Source organism: Bos javanicus, chromosome 17 (genome assembly GCF_032452875.1).
Source record: "Bos javanicus breed banteng chromosome 17, ARS-OSU_banteng_1.0, whole genome shotgun sequence".
In the NCBI taxonomy this organism is placed as follows: Eukaryota; Metazoa; Chordata; class Mammalia; order Artiodactyla; family Bovidae; genus Bos; species Bos javanicus.
The window spans coordinates 61,302,705-61,315,466 of record NC_083884.1 but is presented as its reverse complement, the minus strand read 5'-3'; the positions used below and the strand labels follow the sequence as shown (position 1 = coordinate 61,315,466).

The window sequence follows — 12,762 nt, the reverse complement described above, 5'->3', positions numbered from 1 at the left end:
CAATCTTATTTCAGGAGAATCCACATGGCCTATAAGAGGATGAGCAGTGGGGAGGGAGGGTATGGACCTCAGCCCTGTCGTTCCTGGGACCCATGGCAAAGTAGAAGCCTGGTCACCGAGGGTCCCTACCCAGACGCCGTGGTCTGATGCTGGGGCTGGGGGGATACCCCACTATAGAGACTGGATGAGATGCACTGGATCTGTGTCTTTCGCTTCTGTTACATTCCTGGTATGGGCTAGGATGGGTTAGGAGGCACCTGCCTCCCAGGGAACTAGGGACAAGCTCAGCCTCGCAAGGTGGTCAGCGTTGTGTGGTGTTGCCTGGATTCCAGGCCACTCTGAAAATTGCCAGATGTGGATCAGAAAGTCCTCCCAGAAAAAACACACAGAGCAAATTTTACACAGCCAGTCCGAAGACTCCAGGGCTCTGACTCGGAGCCCCCCAGCCCTGCAAATGAAGAGGGAAATGAAAATGCTGATGAGTGCTTGCTCTGGGCTTTACTTGGATTGACTGGTGTGGTCCCAGCACCGTCTGTGAGGTAGGCACAAGATCACGCCCATTTTACAGAAAGAGAAGCCAAGGCTCAGACGGAACCTTGCTGGTCCACAGTCACAAAGCTGGGGGCAGCTGGGCTGGGATTCAGGCCCAGGGCAGATAGGCTACTGTTCTTTCCTGTCCATCACCCCATCTTGATGTGCTAGGCTGGGATCTCCAATAGGTCTGGGATGAGCCTTGGGACCCCGCTGGCCAGGACTGGGGACCTGCTCGCATTTGCGGGGTCCCCGGCCCGTGAGCAGAGGGTGTCTGCCGTTAGTGGATGCGGCTGAGCTCCACCAACGAGCTGATGTCTGGGCTCGGAGCCTGGTGCTTTGTGAGTGGCCCCACGGTCAGTGTGGATGGACGGAGGACTAAACCACAGCTCGCAGTCCGAGTGGCGAGGAAGGGGCAGGACAGAGTCCATGTCCCGGACTCTGAGCCGTCTATCCCTTGAGGAGACGGAGGTGGGAACTCCAGCTCAGCAGCCCTAGAAGGGGACAAGAAGAGAAGCTGCTGGAGCCTTACATGCTTGGCACCATGTCTGCATTCTTTTTGATGAATTTGATTCCTTCTTGCTAAAGCCCTACGTGGTGGGAACCAGTTAGTGAGGCGGAGGCTGGGCCCAGGGAGGCGAGCTGACTCGGCTGGGGTCCCTGGTCTATGCTGGCCGGAGCGGGGTGTGGTGGGGTGGGGGGCTTCACGCCCAGCTCCACAGAGTGGCCGTCACCCTGGGGATTGTTCTGGGGTTGTGGGCAGTGGGGCCTGAAGGTCCTCACTACCATGCAGTTGCCTGCCCTGGAGTGAGCACCCCGAAGTCCCTCTGTCTGACCTTCGCCCCAGGCAGATGGGGCCCTGCCTGTGTCTCGGGGTTGCTGGGAGGAGGAGCGAGCCGGGGGACTCGGGGCTGGGAGGTTTGGCCACTTCTGGGTCCCTGTGCTGCTGCGCGGGACGCCCCAGCGTGGTGGTGCCCCGGCTGCTCTCCGGGCCTCCAGTGCCGGGCACAGGGCAGGCGCAGTCAGTGCCCGGGATGCCTGGGGCTGTGAGCTGAGACCCTCGTCCCTCTGACCTTGGACCAGTGGAGTATGGGGTAGCCCTGTGGTAGGGGTGCGGAAGCCGGCGTGGCTGAGCCCGTCCCCAGGGCCCCGCTGCCACGTACCCTCGGTGCCAGCTCACAGCTGAAGGGTCTGCGCCTCGCCGTCGTCCTCGCTGTCTTCCAGCTGCTCTAGGATCTCGTCCAACACCACAGACCGCTTTTTCTTCGGGGGCTCTGTGGGCGCCCAGATGGCGAGAGAGGAGGACAGAACAGCCAACAGGGATGGGAGGCAGGAAGACAGCGGGGACAGAGAGACAGAGGGAGGGGGAGGGGAAAGCCGGGGTGGGGTGGGGAGGAGGGGGAAGAAATTGAGAAAGACAGGGAAGTGGCAGGAGACGGGAGAGCAGATACAGACACGGAGGCGAGAGAGGAGGCAGAAGGAATAAGACCAGACAAGAAATGGGGGGGTGGGAAGGAGGAGGATCAAAGCGGGTATGAGAAAGGGGAAGAGAGCACAGGGAGGAAGACAGAAACGTGGAGGGTTAGTCTCTGCTTCGTCCAGGGGTGGCCCCTCTCCCAGTCCTGCCAGCCATCCCTGCCCATCATCCACCCACCCAGGAAAGAGATGGAGGAAGGCCCTTCCCAGCAGGGGCAGAGGTTAGAGCATCTCTGCGGGGTGTAGAGGGAGCCAGAGGGGCGGAATCAAGTGAGGGCAGAGGTTAGGGAACAAGTAGGAACTATTCCTGTTTGCTTGGAGGTCATGGACTCTCAATGGGGTAGTGGGCAGCTGGCATACGGCAGGTGTTCAGGAAAAGCAGGGTGACGAGATGCTCGAGGACTCCAGAGGCAACATGGAGGGAATAAGAGGTGGCTTTAGAGAAGAGGGGTTATTTGACTTGGGCTTTGAAGAGTGTGGAGGAGTTCTCTGTGAGAAGACAGGGAAGGGGACAGAGATGCACAGTGTGGAAGGACGGACGTGGCAGGCTCAGCAAAATGTATGTCTTCTGGGTCCCACACACTACTGATGACCTGCTGTGCGCCACGGCTCGTCTTCTCCGAGATCCCACAGGCAGCTGTTGTCATCACCTGCACAAGCGCGGGGGCTGAGTGCAGGCAGCTAAGCCTGAGGTCACACAGCCAGGAAGCGGTGAAGCCAGGACCCAAGACACAGCAGAGCCCACGGTCTTTCCTGTTTTCCTAAGTCTCTGGTGCTGCCCAGAGATCGCCAGGGAGACAAAGGGTAGGGCAAGAGAATGTGCTGGTTCCCTTGGCCCTCCAGGAGGGGAATTGCGGGGATGGGGGAACATCAGGCTCCGAGCTGAGATCGACTGTCTGTCTCCTGCTAATCTAACCACTCATTCATGGTGGGCTTGTTCAGAGGCAGCTGTTAGAGGCTGTCCAAATCCCCTCTCCTCCTCTGGCTCTGTGAAGTCCTCCGGGTAGAACTAATCGCCCCCGTGACTCTTAGCGGCCATCTCCCCCGCTGGGTCAGGGGCTCCTGCAGGCGGCGGGTCTCCCCAGGGCCCAGTCCAATGCTTGCCCTGGAGATGGAGCATCTTGGGTCTCTTCCAGGTGGTCCTGGGAGAGTGACTTGGTCTCAGATTATTTCATCTCATTCCTACGAAACGGACGCCATCACTGGCCCTTGTCTTCTCCATGGCTACCTGCCTGACCCGAGCACTCCCACTTCTCAGTGGACTCCTGGCCTCTGCGCTCACCCTTGTGGCCGTCTACCCTGCCCCCAACGGCTGCGCGACGGGTCCTTCCGCTCCTGCTCTGCTCCGGGAGCTCAGCTGAGTGCAGAAAGGCCGTCCTAGGACATCACTGGACTGGCCCCTCCCTGGGTCTGCCGGCTCTGCTCCTACCCGAGACTACCCCCCCACGCCTCCTCCCCAGCGAGGACCTGCTGGCCATCGTCTACAGGAACCCCCACTTCGAAGTGCTTCTCACCGCCGATGGCGTGCGTTTCTTCGTTTTGGGAAAGAACTGTCCCGTTTATGTCCGTGTCCCCTGCCTCAGCACACTGCTGGGCACCTAGTGGGGGCCCATGAGCAGCTGTCGAAAGGGAGGCTGAGCAAATGGGGCAGGAAGGGGCGACGCTGTGGAGCTGGCCCCTTGGGGAAGGTGAAGAAGGGGTGGGGGGCCCGCATGGCCCAAGCCCCACACCAGCATCACCAGCATCGGTAGTCACGAGGAGGAGGAGGGAGAGGGGACCCGACGGGCTAGGAGCTGAGGTGGCCACCTGCAGGGTAGTCAGCCCCTTCCTCTCCTCACCCCGGGTTTCCTCATAATCACCAGAGGTGCACAATGGCCTCTGGAAATTGAATTTGTGGGCAGGTAATAGGAGCCGGGAAACGGAAGCAAAGAGAGCCTGCAGGCCTGTCACTGACGCCCCCTCCCAGTGACTAACAACGGGGCGGGTGTGAGCGCTGGGAACGGCGTGTCCCTGCTCTCCTGCACTGGCCTGGGGTCCCAGAGGGTAGCTAGTGGCGGCCAGCGGTAGTCCTGATGGTGGCAGCTACCGTCTTCACTTTGGCAGAATTGTTTCTTCTTTCCCACGGCCTGACCCATGATTCCAAGACTGATACCGGGGCGGTGCCAGGTACTGGTGCCTCTTATCCAGCTGGCCCAGGGGTGCCCTGCAGGTGGTGACTGTGGGTTACATTCCTGGTGCCCCCAGTGGCCAGCACAGGGCACCCCCAAGGGCACCGGCCCACCTGGGGGACCTTTCAGAGAAGCATGGCCCACTGTCCAGGGGCCTGGGGGCTCCGAGGGCCCCTTGCCACCTGAGTGTCCCCAGCATCACGCTGGCCTAGCCTTGCCAGACTGAACCCTGTGAGATGGGAACTGGGGCGATCTTGTCCCAGGGCTCAGCACACAGTAGGTCATCATCTGGAGAACACAAGAGTGGACAAATGAACGGACAAATGAATGAGTAAGTCCTTCTTGGGCACTGAGGTGGGGAACTTTAAAATAATAAAACAGCAGTTGTCAGGATAATAATTAAACAGAGGCGGGACAAGAGGTGCTGATCCTGGGGAAACTGAGGCCCGGTGAGGGCATGGCTGGAAGAGGAGACACATGGGACATGTACTTTAGAAACGGGGCCGCACCTGAGCCTTACACAGCTCCCCTGCCCCCGGTGTGAGACCACTGCCCCCATTTCACAGATGGGAAAACAGAGGTGCAGGGAAACGCATGCCCCCCAAGGCCCCCCAGCTGACACATGGCAGCCCCTGGCTTCCACCTCAGACAGTTCAGTTTGCAACATGCATCCTCTGTATTGGGAGGGGAGGGGCATCTTCTGACGGGCCCCCCAGGGGGCAGGGATGTGTGGAGGGGCCCAGGTCACCCAGGACTCTGACAGGGCAGGTGGTCACAGTCTGGATTGAGGATTGGCTGCACTGGCCTTGGCTCTTCCCGAGCTGGGTGACCCTGGGCAGGGCATGTGCCCGGTCCGGGATTGAACCCCTCATGTACCAAATGGGGGGACATGGCTGTTCTCCTACCCCTCTTCTCTGCAGCCGCCTTCCGTTGTCTTCCTGACCTCCCCTGAGGGTGAGGGCTCCTCCTTCCTTTGAAAACCCCTCAAAGCCCCTGGACTTGTCCCCAGCACCTGTCATAACTGAGCTCAGGAATGGCTGGCACTGACCCCGCAGCCCCAAGCACTGACTGGAGGCTGGAGGCTGTGTGCTGCAGACTGAGCCCTTCCGGGCCTCAGTATCCTCATCTGTAATATGGGCCACTAGGACTGCCACCTCGGGGCTGCGGCGAGGACTGAAGGAGAGAAAGAAGCGACACCAGCACCTGGTGAGGGCTCCACGGCAGCGCCGAGGCCACCACCTTTACTTATCACTCACATCAGAGGTGCTGACTTAACATGTCCCGCTACCATCAGGCCAGGGAGCACCACTGGTGGGGCGGGCTACCATCAGGCCAGGGAGTGCCACTGGTGGGGGGGGTGCTGTCATAGGAAGGCCAGTACATAGCAGGTGATCAATAAAAGGGAAAGGAACGAAGTGATTTGGTTCGTCAAGGCCAAAGCAAGTACAACCCAATCCCCACCTCCTCCAGTCACTGACCGGAGAGGTGCAGGGGTCTCCCCTGGGGGCTGTGGGGGAGGGGTGGGGGAAGTCATTAGCAACCAGCCGACTTCACAGCCCAGAAGTGAGACGGTCTGAGGTCACGGCGCTGCCGTTGCGCACTCGGTGACCTTGGGCAGGTCACTTGTGCTCCCTGGGTCTCGGCTGTCTCGTCAGTCCACTGGGGGTGGGCACAGGACTCATCTACCTCCTGGGGCGGTGGCGAGGATGAGCAAGTTTATGGGAGCTTGGCACCCCGAGGGCTCAGCACCCGGGGGGGGCCTGGCATATCTGGCTCAGGCTGGGCCCCCAGCACCGCCCTCCCCGGAGGACGTGTCAGGCCCCGAGTCCCCACCGAGCGACACCCAGCACCCCCTGCTGGCCCTGCCCGCATGCGGAGCGCCCCGCTTGCCGGGAACAGCTGCTCAAATCCTATTTCCCCGACATCAAAAGCCTCAGTGGGTTTTCACCAAACAAACATAATGCAGAGCCGGAGAAAGGTGTAAAATAAATAAACGAAACAAGCTGTGCGTTTTCTTTCCGTATTACAGCTGCACCCGAAGATAAACAACAAGTGAATGTCACCAAACATCAATACCCGAGAAATTAACTTGACAAAGAGCTCAGCCGTCCCCCAACAACCCCCCAGTCCTGCCCCCGTCCCCCCCCACCGCCCCCCAACCACCCTCCAACTACCATTTTGCATTTCTGGAGTTCCCCATCTAATGATTTTATTTTTCAATTAATTCCCTGACAGAATGCCAGCCCGCGTCTCTCTCCCGTCCCTGGCTGGCGCTGTCGCCCTGCATGCAAGGCGGGGGGCGGGCAGGGGGAAGGGTACGGGCGGGGGCAGGGGGCTGTTGGGAGGAGGAGAGGAAGCTTCATGGCTGGTCAGGGAGGAGGGGGTTCTGGAAGGGACCCCAGTGTGACCGGTCGTGGACAAGGGGTTTGCGACCGATGGCGTGGCCGGCTGGAGCCAGGCTGCCCAGATCGCAGGTGAGGCTGCTGTCCCCGCTGGGCTACCGGGGGCCTGGCCTCCCCGCTCTGTGCTCTGTCTCGGCAGGTACTGAAGAGCACCTGGCTTCACGGGGGCCGAAGAGCCATCAGCAGGGCAGAGGTGCTGAAGGCCTTTACAACAGAGCCCTGTACCCACGAGGCATGCGATGAAGGTGAGCCAACCCTGACTGTCATCAGCGGGTACAGTGACGGAGAACACATGGGCCGGCCACCTCCCTCCTGCATGAGACGAACGAGAGTGGTGGCACCAACCCTCGACAGGTAACAGTGGCCGTGGCGGCTACCCCTTCCTGGGGGTCACCCACAGCGTCAGCGGGCAACCTGGGGATGTATTAACAGCTCCCTACCCACATGGAGGGCCAGGGGCCTTCTCTGGCTACGAGGGCACCCCTGGCCCCAGCACAGGGGAGGCTGGCAGTGATGGGGACTGAAGCCCCCTGAAAAGATGTCCCGGCTCCTTCGACTTCTGGGGGACAGTTCGGAGCGGCACAGCTCTAGGGGGGTCCCCCCGGGCTGCATACTGCACACACACTGCCTACCGGCTCCCCTCCCAGCTGCTCTGCTGGGAGCCTTACCCACACCTCGGGGGCTGCTTCCGGGGAACCCAAACTAAGGCACGCAAACGGCAGACACTGTGTCTACAGGTGAGCAAACGGCACGAAGCAGGGCCTCACAGGGCCGGCGCACTGAAGAGCGTCTGGCTTTGCTGACATCATTGATTAAAAAAAAAAAAAAAGTTACTAATACGGAAAAATGGGAAAGGCTACACAAGAGCCTCCATTTCTAGTTTCTCTTGAAACTGGCTAACCTGGGCACACCAGGCCCATGTCCCCACCTAAGGGTAACTGATGGGCTGTGTGCTGGTTGCTCCTGGAGATGGAGGCCTCACTCATTTGGGTGTTTTCTGACTGTTCCGGGAGGCCCGAAGCTCGCTGCTCCCCGAGATGAAGGGCAGGTGAGGCAAACTATAAAGTGCAGGCCTGTGTAGTGGGTTTCCCCTATTAAACGCGAAACAGGTGACTCCAACAGGCTGGGGGCGGCGGGAAAGGGTAGCAGGTGTAACCCTCTCCCGTCTGTCCCTCGAGGGGAGGAGAGGAAGGAGGCTGGGGTGGGGAGTGGAGGGTGGCATTCCAGGTGTGGACAGGGCACCACCGCCTTCAGATGGCCTGCTGCCCCAGGCCATTGGGCACACGAGGCGCTGGAGACACAGGGTGTGGGCCCTGTCGGCGGGGGTGGGGGGTGGGGTTGGGCACCCCGAAGGCTGGCCTAGCGTCTGAGGCTGCCCGCTCTTGGGAGCCCTGCCTCCCATGCTCAAGACTTGCGGACCCCGTGGGCAAAATCCTCAGATTCCCAGACAGGTCTGCATCCCAGGGCTCTGTTCACAGTAGGCGCACACTAGATGCTCACAGAATAATGGGCAGTGTGTAGACAGGACCAGCCTGGCTCCCACGACCAAACCAGTAGCACTTTATTGGTACAAGGAGGCTGTTTCAAGGAGGTACCTTTTCAAAGCACAGCTGGTTCCCAAGAAGCACGTGTGATCTGAAAGAATCTTCTCTGAGCCAGCAGGCGGGAGACTGGGCCCCAGGCCCACCTGTGCCACCTCAAGGATTTAAGGGAGTCGCGTAACTCCATTCCTCAGTGTTCCTATCTGTTAAATGGGGATAGTGCCTGCTCTCCTGATCTCAGGCCTTGAAGGTTCCAGCCTTTAGTCATTCATAGCAAGTAGTCGTTGAACACACACACACACACACACACACAGTAGTCACTGAATACACGCACACACACACACTGTACCAGGCCTGGTGGTAGGGATCAGCTGCCAAGAAAACCACAAATGACAAACCAAACCAGCAGCCACAGAGGCCACGCTGGGTCCCGGTGCTGGCAGAGGTGGGCTGTGAGCTGTCACTCACACTAGGAGTCACCTCTGTCACTCACACCAGTGGTCACCCCAGTCACCTCTGACCTACTCGAGTCTCGCGCTCCTATCTGTAGAAAGGGCGTGACCGAAGTGGCCACTGCAGAGCAGTCAACAAATAAGGTGTGGACACCCACAACCCAATGCCAGGTACGCAGAAGCGTAAAAACACAGGTGTCTTTGAAGAACACCCGGAGGGCGGGCAGTGCTCAGGAAACGGGGAAGCCAGTGGGCTGAGCTGGAGCCCAGAGAACCCTGCATCCCTGGGCCTCGAGCCCAGCTCTCTGGGCTGCAGGCAGCGGAATGGGCGTGGACTCACAGGCCTCCCACGAGCCGGGAGATATCACTGCCCCATTTTTCAGATGCAGTAGCAGCTGTTCTAGGGCTTTGGGGAAGATGTGCCCACGTGGGACCCTGAGCTCAGATCGGGCTGGTCCCGGGGCCTTCCTGTCACACCCCAGAGACACGTGTGTCCCCTGGCTCTGCTGCCCGCCCTGCAGGGGGAGCCAGCGGCCCAGACTCCTCAGAAGGCACTCCTAGACAGGAAGGGCGTGAAACAGACGCAGGCCATGTGTCAGCACCCCCTTGCCTGCATCAGCTGTTTTTTTTCTCCAGGAGCTACTGAGCTTCCTTGGTGGTCCAGCGGCTAAGACTCTGAGCTCTCAATGCAGGGGGCCTAAGCTTGATCCCTGCTCAGGGAACTAGATACCCACACGCCACAAGAGTTCACAGGCTGCAACTAAAGCTTATACATGCTGCAACAAAGATGGGGCACAATTAAAATTAAAAAAAAAAGCTGCTATTGGTTCCCAACCCATAGTCTGATAGAATCATCTAGAAAACCTCTGATACCTGGACCCTACTCCCAGAGGTTCTGATGCAAATGGCCTGGGGTGGGCATTGGTTACTGTGACTACTGCTATGATTACTCACAGTGCTCAGGACTCAGGTCGACCTTGCTGTGCTCTGGGCATCCTGGGGGCCTAGGAGTTACAGGTAGCTGGGCTGGTGGGCTCCCATCCACGGGGGTTGGTGAAGCTGCCTGGCCTGGATTATTGTGGATTTAGTCCCTGGTAGGGCCTTGGGGCTGGGCTAAGCCTGGGGACTTTGGGGCTTGGTCCAGCACATGTCTGCATTAGTTACAGATGCTGGAGAGGCCTGTATAGGCTGGGGAGGCAGTGGGGAGGCCAAAGGAAGGTGACTCACTGCAGAGGACCAAAAAAAAAAAAAAAAAGGAAAAGAAACCAGGAGAGGCAGAAGGTGCCCCCCACTCTCCTGTCTCGGGCCTGGAGAGATCTTCCCATTTCTGGGGGCTTGGTCAGCATTAGATCCCTGTCCCTTTTCTCTTGGCAAAGTCCTTGGGTTGGGAGTAGAGGCTCAAAAGAATCAGTAACGTCATCTCAAGAGGCCAAGGTGGGATGCTGTCTGTACCAGGATCTGTAAGTGCAAAGGCCTACAGGCGCCAGGGAGGAATGTGATGGAGTTAATCGGTCTGAGCGGTGACCACAGGGACGGACGCGAACTGTGGCAAAAGGGGGAAAAACAACAATGAACAAACAGCCCATGTAACCTGGCCCCAGCTACCCTGTGAGTGCAGGACCAGGAGCGGTCAGATCTTATTTTTCAAGAGAGGCCAATAAGAGAAGCCACTGTAATGAGAAGCCCAAGTACCGCAACTGGAGAGGAGACCCGCGAGTCCCAACTAGAGAAAGGCCCGGGTGCCGCAACGAAGACCCAGCACAGCCAAAACTAAGTAAGTAAAATTTATAATAATATTAATTCAAAAAACCCGCCTTATTTCCTATCTTCTAGGCAAAATACAGACCCGCGATCTTATCGACGGCTCACCAGAGCGGCCTGCTTCACTCTCTCTCCCCTCTGCCTACAGGGCCCCACTAGCTTCACTTGTGGCCCTGAGCAGTAACAACAACCTCCTCGTCCATGTGTTTTCCTTGGGTTTCTCAGGCCTGGGCCAGCCTACGGTTCAGAAACAAACCGGCCACCCCCTGCCACCAGCCACAGACCTGGAGGCGAGTCCACCCTCCTCCAGCCCCTATTTCTAGCACTTTGGTCCCCAGGTCCCTGAACCTTCATCCAATCCGGGCTCGGCCCCTTCCCCTCCCAAGTTGCTCTGAAATTCTCCTTCTGTCAGTTTAATTCTGTGATCGATGAGGAAGAGCAGGAGAAATGGCCCGGCACAGCTGGTTTCCCCGTTAGCCCTAGCAGGGATTCCTGGCCTCGCTGGCGATGGCTGAGTGAAATGTTTGCAGAACGCAGAGAACACAAGTCAATAACAATTTAGCTGGATTGGGAGCAAGTACCTTCTCCGCACGGACAGCCACTCCCGGGGGAAGGCGGAGACAGTGTGCAGGATATTGCCGGAGCGCTTGGAAATATTTCCAAAACACCACTCAAAGAAGATCGGGGCATGGGGTGGGTGGGAGCAAGGGGGAGGGGGTGCCCAGGGAGACACCTGCTCTGGCTTGCTCCAGGCCCCCTCCAGCCTCCCCAGCGCCTCTGCAGGGAGAAAACACTCGGCTCTCGGAGCCTGGCTCCCTCCCCACGGCCCAGCCATTGGTACCCTTGCTAGCAGTTGCCACCACGGAGCCACCATGACTGAAACCACTCCTGCTTCCTGATTTTTCTTCTCTTGATTCTGCCTCCATCAGCTGGGGTGGCCAGGTGTCGAGGAAGAGTGTGTTTCCTGGTCAGTTTCAACCTCTCCTGCTGTGGCCCGTCAATATGGCTGGGAGCAGGAGAAGGAACTAAATTCAGCACCCTGGACAGGGATGAGCAGCCACTTCCAAGGGGCAGGGGTGAAACACCTCCTGTAAAGCACCCCGGGGCCCATGGTGGCCTTTACTCTGTTGGGACCCTTGGTGGCAATCCAGGACAGTCTTCCCTCGCCTCCTGGGTCTTTCGAGGCCTCTGGAACAAGGGCTGCCACTGCGAAGCCTTAAGGTGGGAATGAGAGACACCCAAATGGAATAAAAATGAGGTGAGGGGAGCTTATGGGAACCTTCTGTCTCCAGGTAGCTGGCAAGATCCATGGCAGACGGATATTTTGAATAATAAATTCTGTGACTCCACATGCTTGCTCAAACTTTCCTGACTGTGATTTTTAAAGCCTGAAGATTATGTTTTCATGGCCAAGATCAAGGAGGCCATTTGCAAGGGCTAGCATGGGGATAACAGGCTCTCCTGGTCCCTGATCTTTTGAAAATGTGCCGTCCGGTGAATGATTAAGTTACAGAAGGGGAGGGTTTGGTGAACTGTTGCGGGCTTTAAATATCATTTGTATGCTGATGACTTCCAAATTTATATCTCTGCCTGGACTTCGCCCCTGAGCTCCGAACTCATAGATCTATCTGCCTGACATCCCACGGTGAGTCCTAATAGGTGTCTCAAACCCGACGTGTCCACATCACCTCCCCCCACCACCCACTCTTCCCAGCTTCATCATCACGTGGCAGCACCATCCTCTGAGAGGCTCGCTTTGAGCAAATAACTCCATTCTGGCCTTAATTTCCCCTCTGCCTTCCAGAGGCAAGTCTGGCCAGCTGTATCTTTACCGCATATGCTCAAACCACTGCCTTCTGTCCACCCCTCTGGTCTCCGTCCCTGCTCAGACCACCGCCCTGGTCAGCTGGGACGACTACATTGGGACTCCTATTCCATATTCTTGCCCGGTGTAGCAGCGAGCATGAAGTATGAAGTGTGATACGACGGGCCATGGCACTCCCCAGTTTAAATCTTTGAGGGACTTCCCATGTAACTTGATGAAAAGTCAGGCTTCCTGCACCACCCCTTAAGATCCCACGCCACAAAGATCCCACGAGGGAGCCCTGCTGGCCTCTGTGGCTTTGTTTCCGACCACGCTCCACCCGGGACTTCTTCTCCAGCCACAGTGGCCTGCTATGAGCAGCCTTCTGCCCCGGGGCCTTTGCACCTGCGGCTCCCTCTGCCTGGAAGGATGTCCCCCCAGTTCTTGGGCTGGCCGGCTTCTTTCCCTCACACAAAAACACCAACGCCTGGGAAAGACTTTTGCAACTGTTAGGGGAACACTGACTGAAGCTGCCCGCCCTGGCCAGGCACTGTAGGAGTCATGTGCATGAATTATTTTACAACAGAAGGTCCTGGTGAGGAACATGGAGCTAACAAGCCCCTACCA

The 12,762-nt window shown here is 58.3% G+C and overlaps 1 protein-coding gene across 3 annotated transcripts in view; it reads right to left on the bottom strand.

Moving 5' to 3' along the window:
• Nucleotides 1-479: 479 nt before the first annotated feature.
• Nucleotides 480-12,762, bottom strand: part of RBM19 (RNA binding motif protein 19) — a 120,631-nt gene continuing 108,348 nt past the window's right edge. For all 3 annotated transcript variants that reach the window (XM_061384917.1, XM_061384918.1, XM_061384919.1), the window contains 2 exons: nucleotides 1,695-1,805; nucleotides 480-1,025 (listed from right to left, as the gene is read on the bottom strand). In XM_061384917.1, coding sequence (XP_061240901.1) covers nucleotides 1,708-1,805 — 98 coding nt within the window. In that variant the 3' untranslated portion in view covers nucleotides 480-1,025; nucleotides 1,695-1,707. The remainder of the gene's footprint in view (nucleotides 1,026-1,694; nucleotides 1,806-12,762) is intronic.